The sequence below is a fragment of the Gopherus evgoodei genome, chromosome 3 (assembly GCF_007399415.2).
Source record: "Gopherus evgoodei ecotype Sinaloan lineage chromosome 3, rGopEvg1_v1.p, whole genome shotgun sequence".
NCBI classification, from domain to species: Eukaryota; Metazoa; Chordata; order Testudines; family Testudinidae; genus Gopherus; species Gopherus evgoodei.
In genome coordinates, this window is record NC_044324.1 from 120,126,004 (window position 1) to 120,140,429 (window position 14,426).

The 14,426-nt window shown below is 48.0% G+C and overlaps 1 protein-coding gene across 10 annotated transcripts in view; it reads left to right on the top strand.

Moving 5' to 3' along the window:
* The window catches only part of UTRN (utrophin), a 638,628-nt gene that overhangs the window by 273,593 nt on the left and 350,609 nt on the right, over positions 1 to 14,426 (top strand). For all 10 annotated transcript variants that reach the window (XM_030556487.1, XM_030556489.1, XM_030556490.1 and 7 more), the window contains 3 exons: positions 247 to 364; positions 9,199 to 9,404; positions 10,715 to 10,869. In XM_030556487.1, the coding sequence (XP_030412347.1) occupies positions 247 to 364; positions 9,199 to 9,404; positions 10,715 to 10,869 (479 nt within the window). The remainder of the gene's footprint in view (positions 1 to 246; positions 365 to 9,198; positions 9,405 to 10,714; positions 10,870 to 14,426) is intronic.

Sequence of the window (14,426 nt, forward strand, 5' to 3'; positions counted from 1 at the left end):
AATTAATGTGTTGTTCACATAGATTAATCTGCACTTCAGAATCTTCAATAATAGCCAATCAAAATAAAGTAGCTTTATGATACTGTGACACCGAAAGTATGTTATACTTGTAAAATAAAGATGGTAACAGCTGTCTACAAGCACAGTTGGTCTTAGGTTCATAACTACACGTAGTCCATAAAATGTTTTTATAATGTTAAAATTTGCATTTTCTAATTAAAAAAAATCAAATATTGATTCTTACAGATAACAAAAGAGGATTTAGAACAGCGCCATCCTCAGCTGGATTCTGTTTTTACTTTGGCTCAAAATTTGAAAAATAAAACTTCCAGTTCAGATGTTAGGACAGTGATTACAGAGAAATGTAAGTTCTCCCTCTTTTTTGCAAGCATAATTAGTTTTTCATTGTACTAAAATAAACGATTATTTTCTTTCCTGGTAAACTATGAACTTTTCCCCTATTATAGCAGACTAGTTTGTATGCATCTAGGACTTAGCAGTCAAAACAGTCAAGTGACTTTCAGTTTCCCAGTGTTGTTTAAAAACATTCATCACTAATTAAAATGTTGGTGCTTCTTCACTGTCCATTTCTTAAGTATGGGGGGAGGTGGGGCAATACCTTGGGTAGCTCAGTACAGAGTAGCTCATGAAAGGCTTGAGAACTGCTTGCAAAATCCTTCCTGCTTATTCTGTTCATCCTATTCAGTGGTATAAAAGAAATAATGCATTATTTGTTCATTATGAACTACTCTGTTCTCAACACTTTGTAATTGAGGGCAATAAAGACTTTGCTAGTGTTTGTCCCTGTTTGTTGGATTTGGGGTATAGGAGGAAAAAAAGTAAAAACCAAGATAATTGAGTTGTGTGTTGAAAGTGGAAAAAATCTGTGATAGAGATGAAGAGTTGAGGGTTAAATTGAGCATATAATGGGGGTGAGGGAAGTCTTGATCTGTAATACAGAAAGGATATTTCTTATCTGTAATATGCCATAAAAACTTCAGAGATAGTGAGTTGGGTTTAGATTTTTAAAGCTATTTAGGCATTGCTGCACTCAGTGTTTCAATGGTTAACTGACTTAAGAGACTAAAATCTCATTTTCAAAAGGGAGTTAGGCACTTAGTAACCTAAATCCCATTGGCAGTCCTTCTTGAAAATGAGATTTAGTTGTCTAAGTCAGTTAAGCATTGTACCAATAAGTACCGCAATGCCTAAATACTTTTAAAAATCTGAGTCCTGGTTTAAATGGACAGCCACTGTAGGTAGTTGTCTCAGGAGTTTTTTTTCATCCAGCTTTGCAGAGGAGAACTGAATGCTCTGGAGATTCTCCTCTTCAGGTCATTAGCCAGTGCAGAATGTTACACCATTTTCACTCCTATTGTTTTCACTTTTGCTGTTTTAATGAAATCACTGATTCTTCTTCGAGTGCTTGCTCATACTCATTTCAGTTAGGAGTGCACGCGCTGCGTGCACGTTCATCGGAGATTTTTTACCCTAGCAACACTCGGTGGGCCAGCAGGGTTCCCCCTGGAGTGGCGCTGTTATGGCACCTGATATATACCCCTACCGGCCCATCCGCTCCTCAGTTCCTTCTTGCCGCCCGTGTTGGTCGTTTGAACAGTGGAGCGCGGCTTAGCTGATCTCCACCTCCCTAGCTATTCGCTCGTTATATAGTTATTGTGTCCATAGTTCCTTTTTCTGTAGTTCTAGTTAACATTTATATTAGTAGTTCTTATAGTAGTTGTGTATATATAGTTAAAGAGGATCGGGGTCTAGCCCCTTCTCCTCCCCCGGTACCGGGGCCCATGCCCGGTTCACCAAGCTTCAAACCCTGCATGGCCTGTCATCGGCCGATGCCCACAAGAGACCCGCACTACTTCTGTTTAAAGTGCCTGGGCGAATCCCACCTTGCGGACAAGTGCCGAATCTGCAAGGCTTTCAAGCCCTGAACGAAGAAAGAGCGGGACATTCGCCTGAAGCAACTTTTGATGGAGGCAGCTCTAACTCCTCCATCCTTGGCACCAACTCCAGCACCGGGGACAAGTGCCCTCTCCGCACCGGAGCGTACGGTTCCACTAAAGACTTCTCGGCAACAGCCTTCACTGGCTCAACTTTCTGGCCGGCACCGCTCCCTCTCCCCGAGTAGCAAGAGGCACAAGGCTCCTGCGGCACCTGTATCTACACCGCAGTCAGAGCGTACATCCATGGGGGACCGCCTGGCACCGTCAACTGCCGCGGCACCGCTTGCCTCCGCACCGTTGATTCTGGTTTCACAAGAGCTGTAGAGTCCAGTGCCTACCAGCTCCCCGGCGCACGCTGTGGTCGGGCTCGTAGTGCCCTCCATGCCAGAGACCTTCTCCACAGCTCAGGAACTAATTGCTTTGACGGAGACTGAGCTGCCCCACCCCCCGGCACCACCGGTGCTGGTTGTTCAGCATTGGGCAAGCCCGCCATGATGAGGCCATCTTCGCCGGGCACTATCGAATGCCGCCGGTCCCGATCTAGGTCCCGCGGACACTCTCGGTCCCGCCATCGCTCCCGATCCTGGCGCCACTCGCAGTCCCAGTACCGTTTTCCATCCCGGTACTGGTCGTACTCGCGGCACCGCTCGGGATCCCGGTCTCCTTCGCGGTACTCTCAGCACCGATCTTGGCATGGAGACGTAAGGCACCGGTCGACCTCCTGGCACCATGCTGGTTGCAGGTCCCGGTCCTGCTCCTGGCACCGCTACGACTCCCAGTACCGTTTCTGGTACTGCTCAGCCAAGAGTCCAGTGGACGCAGAGACCTGGTCCAATCGACTTCAGTTCCTCCGTGGCCTTCGCGTCATCCATCCATCTCCTCCCATGCAGACAGTGCCTCCTATGGGGATTCGGATATGCATGCCCATGGCCTGGACCACGGACCTCATCAGTGGTCCTTTTGGACACCTTGGGCTTATGATCAAGCCCAAGGCGAACCGACTGGCCCATCATGCTCCGGTCACTCAGAGCACCGTGTTCCCGAGGCCACCGTCAGCAGACTTCCCCCCGCTGGAAACCAGAGGAAACAGAGGAAACCAGTGCACATGCACCGGACCCACATGATCTTCCGGAGACGGAGGTCCCCCCGGCCCAGGCGTCAGTGCAGGACCCACTTGTCCCGGGGCTGTCATCCTCCTCTTCCCCGGATGAGGCAGTAGCGGGGACATCATTGTCAGGGCTGCCTCCAATTGACCTCCGGTCACACCAGGACCTTCTGCGGCGTGTCACCCAGAATATCAACCTTCCAGTAGAGGAGGTTCCAGAGGTGGGAGAACCCGGTGATTAGCATCTTGTCCACAGAGACACCAACCAGAGTGGCTCTCCCCTTCATCCGTTAGATCCAGGCTAGAGCAGACACTATCTGGCAATCCCCGGCTTCCATCCCACCCACAGCCAGGGGGGTCGAACGGAAATACATGGTGCCTTCCAAGGGGTATGAGTACCTCTGTGTGCACCCTTCTTCCTGTTCATTGGTGGTACAGTCCGTCAATGAATGGGAGCGCCATGGCCAACAAACCCCTGCACCTAAATCTAGGGAGGCCAGACGCATGGATTTGTTGGGACGGAAAATCTATTCCGCGGGAGGCCTCCAACTTCGCGTGGCGAACCAACAAGCCCTCCTGAGCAGATACAATTACGATACCTGGGAGGCGGTCGGGAAGTTTACCGATTTGGTTTCGCAGGATTCCTGCTAGGAATTTACAGCACTCCTGGAGGAGGGGAAGAGTGTCACGAGGACCTCCTTACAAGCCTCACTAGATGCTGCCGATTCGGCGGCTGGGACGGTCGCCTCTGGCATAGCCATGCGATGTATATCATGATTGCAAGTGTCCGGCCTGCCACTTGAGCTGCAACATACCATACAAGACTTGCAGTTTGATGGACAAGGCTTGTTCTCGCAAAAGACGGACCCCAGACTGCAGAGTCTGAAGGACAACCGCGTAATTATGCATTCGTTGGGAATGCATACGCCTCAGACTCAAAGACGATCATTCCACTCCCAACCTCAGCGCCCTTACCTCCCACCTCGGCCAAGACAAGACCTTGCCAGAAGACGAGGTCGCACCAACCACAGACGTCAGTCTGGACCTCAAGGGGGTAACAATTCTGGACCCACCAAACCAACACCAGACCCAAATCAAACTTTTGAGGGTGCGCCCGAGAGCAGTGTACCAATTGCCTCCCCGGATCCCTTTCAGTTCTACAACCGCCTTTCCCCGTTCCTCCCTGCGTGGTCCCAATTGACTTCAAATCGTTGGGTCCTATGTATGGTGGAGCTTGGATACCATCTTCAGTTTGTTTCACCCCCTCCCTCCCACCCCTTCTCCTCTTCTTCAGGGACCCCTCTCATGAGCAACTCCTCATCCAGGAGGTCCGCAGGCACCTCTCAGTTGGAGCTATAGAGGAGGTACCAGAGGAATTAAGGGGCAAGGGGTTTTATTCCTGATATTTCCTAATTCCCAAGGCAAAAGGGGGCCTCCAGCCTATTCTAGACCTGGAAGGACTGAACAAATTCATCAAAAAGTTCAAGTTCCGCATGGTATCCCTTGGAACCATCATTCCTTCCCTGGATCTGGGAGATTGGTACGCCATTCTCGACATGAAGGATGCATATTTCCACATTGCAATTTATCCCCCGCACAGGCGGTATCTGCGCTTTGTGGTAAATCATTGACACTACCAGTTTACTGTTCTCCCCTTTGGCCTCTCCTCGGCCCCTCGTGTCTTCACGAAGTGTATGGCGGTCGTCACTGCTTCCCTACACCGTCGTCGAATACACGTCTTCCCTTACCTCAACGACTGGCTTATCCGAGGGGCCTCCGAGGCACAAGTCATCAGCCATGTGACCATCATCAAGGACCTGTTTATGCGTCTAGGCCTGATCATCAATTTAGACAAGTCCACTCTGGTGCCTACACAGAGGATAGAGTTTATCGGGGCAATGCTGGACTCCAACCTTGCAACGGCCAGTTTAGCCCCACACCGGTTTCAGGCCATAGTCTCCCTCGTCCAAAGTCTTCAGAGCTTTCCAACAACCTTGGCTTGCACTTGCCTTGGTCTCCTCGGTCACATGGCTGTATGCATGTTCGTCACAAAGCATGCCAGACTGCGAATGCGTCCTCTACAAATCTGGCTCGCCTCCATCTATCGGCCGGGCAGAGACGCCACAGACATCATTCTGACAGTTCCACCGAGTGTTCTAGGCTCCCTCGACTGGTGGCAAATGTCATCCTGGGTGTGGGCAGGTCTACCGTTCCATCCTCCCCAGCCCTCCACGTCCCTAACAACGGACGTGTTCTCCCTGGTCTGGGGTGCTCACCTAGGGCACCTGCGCACCCAAGACCTTTGGTTGTCTCAGGAGTTGACGCTACACATCAATGTCAGAGAGCTGAGAGCGGTCCGGCTGGCATGCCAAGCATTCCATCACCATTTGCAGGGCCATTGTGTTGCTGTATTCATGGACAACACAACGGCCATGTATTACATAAACAAACGGAGGGACACAATCTTCCCTCTTGTGTCAGGAAGCGCTCCAACTGTGGGACTTCTGCATAGCCCACTCCATAGACCTAGTAGCCTCCTTCCTCCCAGGAGTCCGGAACACGCTCGCAGATCATCTGAGCAGGTCCTTCCTGTCGCACAGGTGGTCCATCCGTCCGGACATTCTCCATTCAGTTTTCTGGAGGTGGGGCTTTCCCTACATAGACCTGTTTGCCTCCAGAGTGAACAGGAAATGCCAGGTGTTCTGCTCCCTACAAGGTCGTTCCCCGGGCTCCCTGTCGGACGCGTTCCTCATTCCGTGAACAGGCCACTTCTGTTATGCCTTCCCACTGTTTCTTCTCGTCCACCGAGTTCTACTCAAGCTCCACAGGGACGAAGCCCACCTTATCCTGATCGCTCCGGCTTGACTGAGGCAGCATTAGTATACCATGCTGCTTGACCTGTCTCTGTCAGACCTGATTCCCCTACCACTCTGCCCGGACCTGATCACACAGGACTTCGGCAGGCTGCACCACCCGGACCTGCAGTCCCTTCATCTGACAGCATGGCTGCTGTCTGGTTGAGCCAATCGGAGTTGCGTTGTTCCGCCGCAGTGCAACAGGTGCTGCTGGGAAGCAGAAAACCCTCCACGCGATCAACATACCTCACTAAATGGAAGCGCTTCTGTCACTGGTGCTCCCAGCAGGACCTGTCTCCACAATCTGTATTGCTCCCCACTATCTATTTATGGTCTCTCAAAGAGCAAGGTCTGGCAATCTCTTCTCTAAGAGTGCATCTTGCAGCTATTTCCACCTTCCATCCTGGGGAAGCTGGCAGGTCCATTTTTTCCCATCCTATAGTCTCCAGATTCCTCAAGGGCTTGGAGCGACTCTACCCCCAGGTCAAATGCCCAACCCCTACCTGGGACCTGAACCTCGTCTTAACCAGGCTCATGGAGCCCCCCTTTGAGCCTTTAGCCACGTGCTCGCTGCTGTACCTGTCCTGGAAGACAGCATTCCTAGTCGCTGTCACCTCGGCTAGATGAGTCTCAGAACTTCGAGCATTGACTGTGGATCCTCTATATACCTTGTTCCATAAGGACAAGGTACAGCTGCGACCACACCCGGCGTTCCTCCCTAAGGTCGTCTCTGCCTTTCACATTAATCAGGACATCTTCCTGCCGGTCTTTTTTCCGAAGCCGCCCTCATCACGATGGGAACAGTAGCTGCATACTCTGGATGTCTGCAGGGCTCTTGCATTTTACATCAAGAGGACCAAACCCTTCCGGCGTTCACCTCAGCTATTTGTAGCGGTGGCAGAACGTATGAAGGGCATGGCAATCTCTTCCCAGCGTATTGCATCTTGGGTGACATCCTGTATTTGGGCATGCTATGACTTGGCTCACGCTCCGACTGGCCATCTCACCGCCCACTCGACTCGGGCTCAAGCCTCATCTGCCGCGTTCTTGGCCCATGTTCCCATACAGGAAATCTGCTGCGCGGCCACCTGGTCTTTCATCCACACCTTTGCATCGCACTATGCATTGGTCCAGCAGTCCAGAGACGATGCCGCCTTTGGCTCAGCGGTCTTACATTCCGCAACGTCTTGCTCGGACCCCACCACCTAGGTAAGGCTTGGGAATCACCTAACTGGAATGGATATGAGCAAGCACTCGAAGAAGAAAAGACCGTTACTCACCTGTGTAACTGTTGTTCTTCGAGATATGTTGCTCATATCCATTCCACACCCGCCATCCTTTCCCTCTGTCGGAGTAGCCGGCAAGAAGGAACTGAGGAGCGGATGGGCCAGCAGGGGTATATATCAGGCGCCATAGCGGCGCCACTCCAGGGGGCACCCTGCTGGCCCACCGAGTGTTGCTAGGGTAAAAAATCTCCAACGAACATGCACTCGGCGCGCGCACACCTAACTGGAATGGATATGAGCAACACATCTCAAAGAACAACAGTTACACAGGTGAGTAACGGTCTTTTTTTCACGAGCAACTGCTGTTTGGTTTTGAACCTAACATTTTATTCAATATAGTAACATTTTTCTATTCTCTGTTAGGAGTGCTGGAGCTCTTTCTTCATAGCTCTAATTTAGCACTACTGAAGTCATGCCTGAAATTATCCTGAAGCTACTCTCAGGTTGCAGTTGATGACTCTAGTACATTTTATGTATCAATACAATAGCTTTTCTGGTATAAGTCATTGTCAGTATTCTTCAGTGAGAGAGTTGTGAAGCTGAGTGTAGCGTTTCTTACTGGCAAAGGATGAGTAAAGAGGCTCTCATGCAGATAAGAGAACTCTTATGGCTTAGAATACTTTGAAATCACTTACAGGGGATTGGAATTCATATAAGTGCCACTAAATTAAATATGGCCCTTTTCTTTGCCTTTGTTCAGATGTGGAAAATAAAATGACTTGAGTACCCAAGTGTATTTGATACCCACTTATATCTGTTTAACAGCAAAATAAATACCCCCTGGAGCTGATAAATATAAATTAGAATCAAGGATAACAGAGACCCATATCATACCATCAATATAGAAGTGAAACTCTCCATAGATTTCTTTGCAAAATTCTACTTAAAAATTCAGTGGAGCAATATGCTCCTGACTATAGGCTTTACATAATTCATTGGTAATCATTACTTAAATTGACTTTAAGAGAGTTATTTGTGTGAGCAGGGTGGGCAGGATTTAAATCTGTTCAGGAGAGATGGGTCTGCTCATTGTTAAGGCTGCAACCAAGTTCTCTGTGAACCTAGAGCCACTTCTGTAACTTAGGCTGATATAATTGGCTAGTGCAGAACATTGCCAAGCTTTACCCTAAATGCAAAGGAAAATATTTCTTCAAAGTTTGATGAAAATTGGTCAAAATTCTAGAGTAATAGGTCATTTTATAATTCTGCAGTCAGAAAATCTGACATCTTAAGTTTCTTAGTTTACCTCTAGTTCTAGCAACAACATAGTTTGTTACTACTGCTTCTAACTTTCAACAGAGCTAAGTCTTCTTGACACCTCTTGAACTGGTAATATTTGAAGGAAATACATTGTAATGCATGGTTATTGTATATTATTGTAAAAGCTACATAGGTCTACACTAGAAACTGTTTTTGATTATATTAATACGGATTAGGGATGTGATTATTTTTTCTTTTGGGTGACATTTCTGTATTGGAAAAAGCCCTAGTGTAGAGGCAGTGATGCCAGCATAAAAATATGCTGACCAGTATAGCTTATTGCAGTCAAGAGGCCAGTATAAGCTATACTGGCATAAGCACTTTTCTGCAGTTGTAAGCTGTGTCTTCGCTATGAAGGTTAGCCAGCTATCAATGGCTATCCTGGCAAACCTTTTCTAGTGTAGATGTGGCATTAAACCCACACTTTATTACTTTGCGTCTCACTGTAATTGGACTGTGGTGGACTGACTATATATGCGTTAATAAAAACAGTCTTCCTAACCCTATTCACTATTGTTTATCCATTGGCTAATCTGTATAACCACTTGCCTTTTTTTCTTGCTTCTGCGAGTATGAATACTGATAAACAGCAGAAATATTTTTATGGGTCTTGCAGCAGCTCTGTATACAGATGGTTTGCTCCATTTCTGGTGGTCACAGGGAACAGTAGATAATGAAGTCATGGCTAGTGGATGTGAACTTCAGGTTATAACTTCCTGCATTCTCCTCTGCAGTAGAGAAGGTCAAGAACCAGTGGGACAATACTCAGCATGGTGTGGAAGTACGGCAGCAGCAGCTAAAATACATGCTTTCTGACAGCATGCAATGGGATCAGCACAGGCAAGAAATGGAACAGCTCATAGAACAGTGTGATATCCATCTGCACATGCTTCTGCAGGCTCCTAAAGAGACACTTATCAAACAGATCTCTGAAAGCAAAGTAAGATTTGTTCATGCTTTCTAATTCCTTCCTCCGGCTGTATGACTTCATTGGGTCAGCAAAGGGTCTTCTCTGACTTAAGCGTATGATTCAGTCTTGATAACTTCCTTTGACAGGTTCTCTGTGCTTGTTTGAATATATAGCTTTGTTTATATGTAATAATATATATCCTAAATAGCCATGTTTATTTTTGTTCAGAATTCCTGAGCCTCATGTTTAGTGAAAAGTAGTAAGTTTTTGGGGTGTGTGTATGTGTTTATATAACCAATGTATTTATATCACATTCACTTAATATATCCATCTAATAAATGCCCTTACTTTAGCACAGAATTAATGATATGTGCTGACACAAGCTTATCATACAGTCACTGAGTATAGTGCATGTTACTTCACAGCAACTTATTAGCCCTACTGGAGACAGTGGAAGTAATTATTAGAAGTGGGCCAACTGAGTCCAAAATTGACCTGAATTGTCACCACAAATGCAGAGTGCAAGGGCCTTTAAGGACTTCTTATTATGAACCGCTTGGAATAAATGTATCCTCCATCCCCCATGAGGCTCCCTGCTTTTGGTATTCCAATAAATCCTTTGTTGTACATCGGCAAGTCCAACTGCCTTAGAGCTGACTGCTGTCCCCCTAGGACATGAGAGATTCTCAGAGATGAGCCATACCTCTCTGATGCAAGGAAGGATAGAGTGGACTAGGGGAGGAGTAGGACAAGACTGAACTGAAGTTAGGTGACGTTAAAGTTAATATCTAATGTACAGCTGCATATTATTTGTTTGTAAACAGACATGCACTTCTGATCTTTGTTTACCAAGTATGGCATATCATCCCCTGTAAAGAGAGCATGCCTACAGATCCTGAAGAAAAATTCCAACTCCTCCCATTGTTAATGGCAGGAGGTTTATGTCTCATAACATTTTTAGAGGTTTTACTTGGCAAACTGTGCTAGAAAAATGGTGAGACAAACTTTTTGAAAAATATTTCTAATTTGAAGTTCGCTTTTATTTTTACTCTGTATTTTGCTTACCATCTAGCAGGATGGGCAATGAAATGCAGAACAGAATTTGTGTAGTCCCTTGTTCTCTTTGGCAAGTTTTTTCTCTCTCATTTCTATTTTGAATAGTTCATTAGCATCTATTGAAATTTATAGTGCCTTAATAATAGAGGATTTAGATCAGACAAGAAAATATGCATATAAACATGTTCTATAGTCAGTGTGTGCAAGAAATCAGACTTTGATTTTAAGTTTGCACTGGTGCCTTGTTTTTTAACGACTTGACTTGTTCTGAAATTTCTCCTTAGCTGCTAATACAAGAACTGCGTAAAGGGGACATAACTGTGGCTGCATTCAATAACCTCTCTAATAAACTTCTTCTGGACTACAGTGATGATGACACAAGGAAGGTGAAAGAAATCACTGACCACTTAAACACATCTTGGATAAACCTGAACCAAAGGTAACTTCAAGGCTCTGTTGAGTGTAAATATTGCACATGGTAAATCTAATCTTGCTGTTTTAAGTAGTCAAAATATTGGTTATAAACTCATGGAAATGAGAGGCCCTCATAGGTCATCTAATCCCATTCATTTTCTGTAGCATGCAGGGTTGTCACTGTTCAATAGTCACATATATCAGAGTGAGTCTATTTTTGAGTATTTCCCATGATGGGAACTCCCGTAACTGACCCTGGAAGACTTTTTCCATACACATACTGATCATCTTGTTAAATAAATAATTCTGATGTTGAGTCACAATTTTTCCTTGGTTCAGTCTCATTTCTTTGCCCCTAACCATTTCTCTCTGCAACATTTGGAACAATTCTTTCACTTCTTTGAAATCAGCACCTTTGGATATGTGTAGATTTTTTGTGAGTCTATACGTATTCAGTTCAGTCTGCTGACATATATGTTAGTTCCTACGAGCCTCTTCGTATCTTGGTGATCCTTTTCCTGAAGTGCCTCCAGTTTGTCATTTTTTGTGGGTCCCATATATGGTACCTTTTTATTTTTCAACCTGAATATCTAACTTGAGGAGCTGTAAGAACAATAAATTATTGTCTGCTAGGAAATTTACTTATTTACACTCATTGAAAAAGATGTAGTTACTTAGGTGCTGAAAGTCTTTCAATAAAAATGTGGTCCCAGACATGTATATGTGCATAGTACTATTGCCTGGAAGGTAATCAAATCTTCATTCAAATCCTGTGTTTTATTTTTATATATATATATTGGAAGGTAATCAAATCTTCATTCAAATCCTGTTTTTTATTTATATATAAAATAGTAGCTGACAGACAAATGATACAAGAATAGTATATGACTGATATTTTTTGAATATCAAAAGCTTTAAAAGACAATAGTTGTCTTACCCAATTTAATGATGCTTCAGAAGGGAGACTCATTCTTCTTTGAGTGATGGCGTAGGTGTGCATGCTCGCCACATGCACTGGTGCTGGAAGTTTTTCCCTTAGCAGTACCTGTACTAGGGGAGTGCTGCTGCAACCCCTAGAGTGGCACTTCTATACCACACTATTAGGGGAGCTGTGCACTTTCCCCACTCTCAGTTCCTCCTTGCTGCCAGTGAAGGTAGTCAGAACTTTGTGCTCCAGCTCTGCTGCAGTCTTTCTACTTGACCTTAGTGGTACCATTCCTGGGATTGTTACTTCAGTTGTTAGAGTGGGCTCGGGGCATGCCCCATGCCCCAGGCTTCAAGTTGTGCAACTTCTGTCGCCGTTCAGTGCCTAGGAGTGACCCGCATGCTGAGTGCCTCCGGTGCTTGGTTGAGACTCACATCGGCAAATATTGTAAGATCTGCAGGTCATTCAATCCGCGGACCAAGAAGGAGAGAGACATTAGACTCTGTGCTATCCTCATGGAATCAATGTTGGGCCCCAACTCCGGCATGCTAGGCGGACTCAGCACCCATCGCCGCATCATTGGTGCATAGCGAGGCCCTCTCTACCAGCCGGCACCACTCTCCCCTCCAGGAAACAGGGAAAGGGCCATACCTTGCAGTGGCACTGAGACAAGGAAAGAGGGGAGGCTGGTCCCATGTCAGGCAGCCTATGGTTCCCCCCCCCCCCCCCCCCCCGGCTCAAGGCCTCCATCTCCGCCGGTACGGATGCCATCAACGCCGGAGGCGATGCAGGCTTCGAAAGACATTGAGTTTGCCGGTTCCAGGCATGCAGCCGGTGACGGCTCCCCGATCTCGGGGCAAACCTCCATTGGGTGGCCATCAGACCTCTCCTGCGGGTTGCAGTTCCTACTCTGAGGACTGGTCCCTGCACCATTCAGCATGCAGCGACTGATCGTCCAGCAGCTCGCGCCCTCCCTGGACGACCAGGCCATCCCGGTCATCGTCTGCACGGGAGTCTTGGGGACCCTCTACGCTGCCTGCCAGTGAGCACAGGCACCAAGATAGGTGCCGGGAACATTTCCCTTTGCGACACGACTACTGCAACCGGTCTCGACGGGATAGGCGTCGTCATTCTCGTTCCAGTTCCCGCTCAACTAGACATTGCACTCGGGATTCCCCTTGCGATGACTCGGCACCAGAGCTCCTGCCTCCATCATGGGTACCAAAGTAGCACTTTGGGCGAGTACTGGTCGTCAATGTTGAAGCTCAGGTCCCGAGGGAGGCGACATCGTAGGCACCACCACACACACTGTTCCTGTGAGACCGTGCACTCAACGGCCTTGGCATCCAGCCACCCATCCCCGACCCGCATGGTCCAACCGGGACAACAACTGTCACCGGGCCCTCAGCTGGGTCAGTGGCAAGGGGCCCCGTGACAGGGACAATGGTGCCATTGGGCACCATGGCTCAGTTGCCGGAGTGTCTCAGACCCCATCAGCATCATCTGGCCGTCTAAGAGACCTGTGTCCAGACTCTGATCTGGGGCTCGACCCGCTGGTACTGGCTGAGGCCCATGGCTCTGTGCCGGCCCTTTCCCTGGCGCTGGACAACACCATAATTGCTCCCCCGCCATCAGTCCCTCAGGAAGACTTTAAGGCGCACCAAGACCTGCTGAAGAGGGTGGCATCCAGCCTCCAGCTGCAGGCCAAGGAAATGGAGGGCCCTTCCAATTCCCTCTTTAACGTGTTGTCCCCCTTGGCCTGCTCGATGGCTTCAATAATTTCCATGCGCAGGGCATTGTGGCTCCTCTTGTCTGGACTGTCGACAGGGGCCCAATCCCTTATGCAAGATCTCCCATTTGATTGGAAAGCGCTCTTTGCAGACCAGGCTAATGTCAGGTTGCATGGCATGAAGGACTCCTGTACCACCCTGTAGACCTTGGGCCTCTGCGTCCCTCCAGCTAAGGACAAATCCAAACTGCAACCATCAGCTCAACCTGCGAGGAGCCCCCATATAAGACCGAGGGACCAAAAATGCTGGTCTCAGTGACAATCCCACTCTGCCCCGCAGCCTGGACCCTCTAAGGGCAAGAGGCAGGGAAAGAGGTGTTTTTGACTATTTGCAAGGGTGCACTGGGCCAGTTGCCAGGGAGACCCCCTGATTAATAAAGTTCTGCAACTGTTTGTCTGCCTTCTGCATGACGTGGGTCCTCAGCACCATTTCCAAGGGATGCATGTTGCAATTCACCTCACCCGCTCCAAACCAGCCACCCTCCACAGTGCACTTGGGGCACCCAGAGCATGCCCACCTCCTAGGGCAGGAAGTGGACCATTTACTGCACCTGGGGGTGGTGGAAAGAGTACCAGTAGAATTCCAGGGCAAAAGGTACTTCTTGATCCTGAAGGCCAAAGGGGGCCTCAGGCCCATCCTGGACCTCTGGGGCCTAAACAGTTTTCTGGCTTGCTCCAAGTTCCGCATGGTGTCCCTGGCCTCTGTTATCCTCTCCCTGGACCCGAGGGACTGATGTGTGTCCCTGGACCTCCAGGATGTGTACTTCCACGTTCATATATTCGAGGTGCACAGGCGCTTCCTTTGCTTCCTAGTGGGGCTGGACCACTACCAGTTTGCGGTCCTTCCATTTTGACCTATCCATGGCAC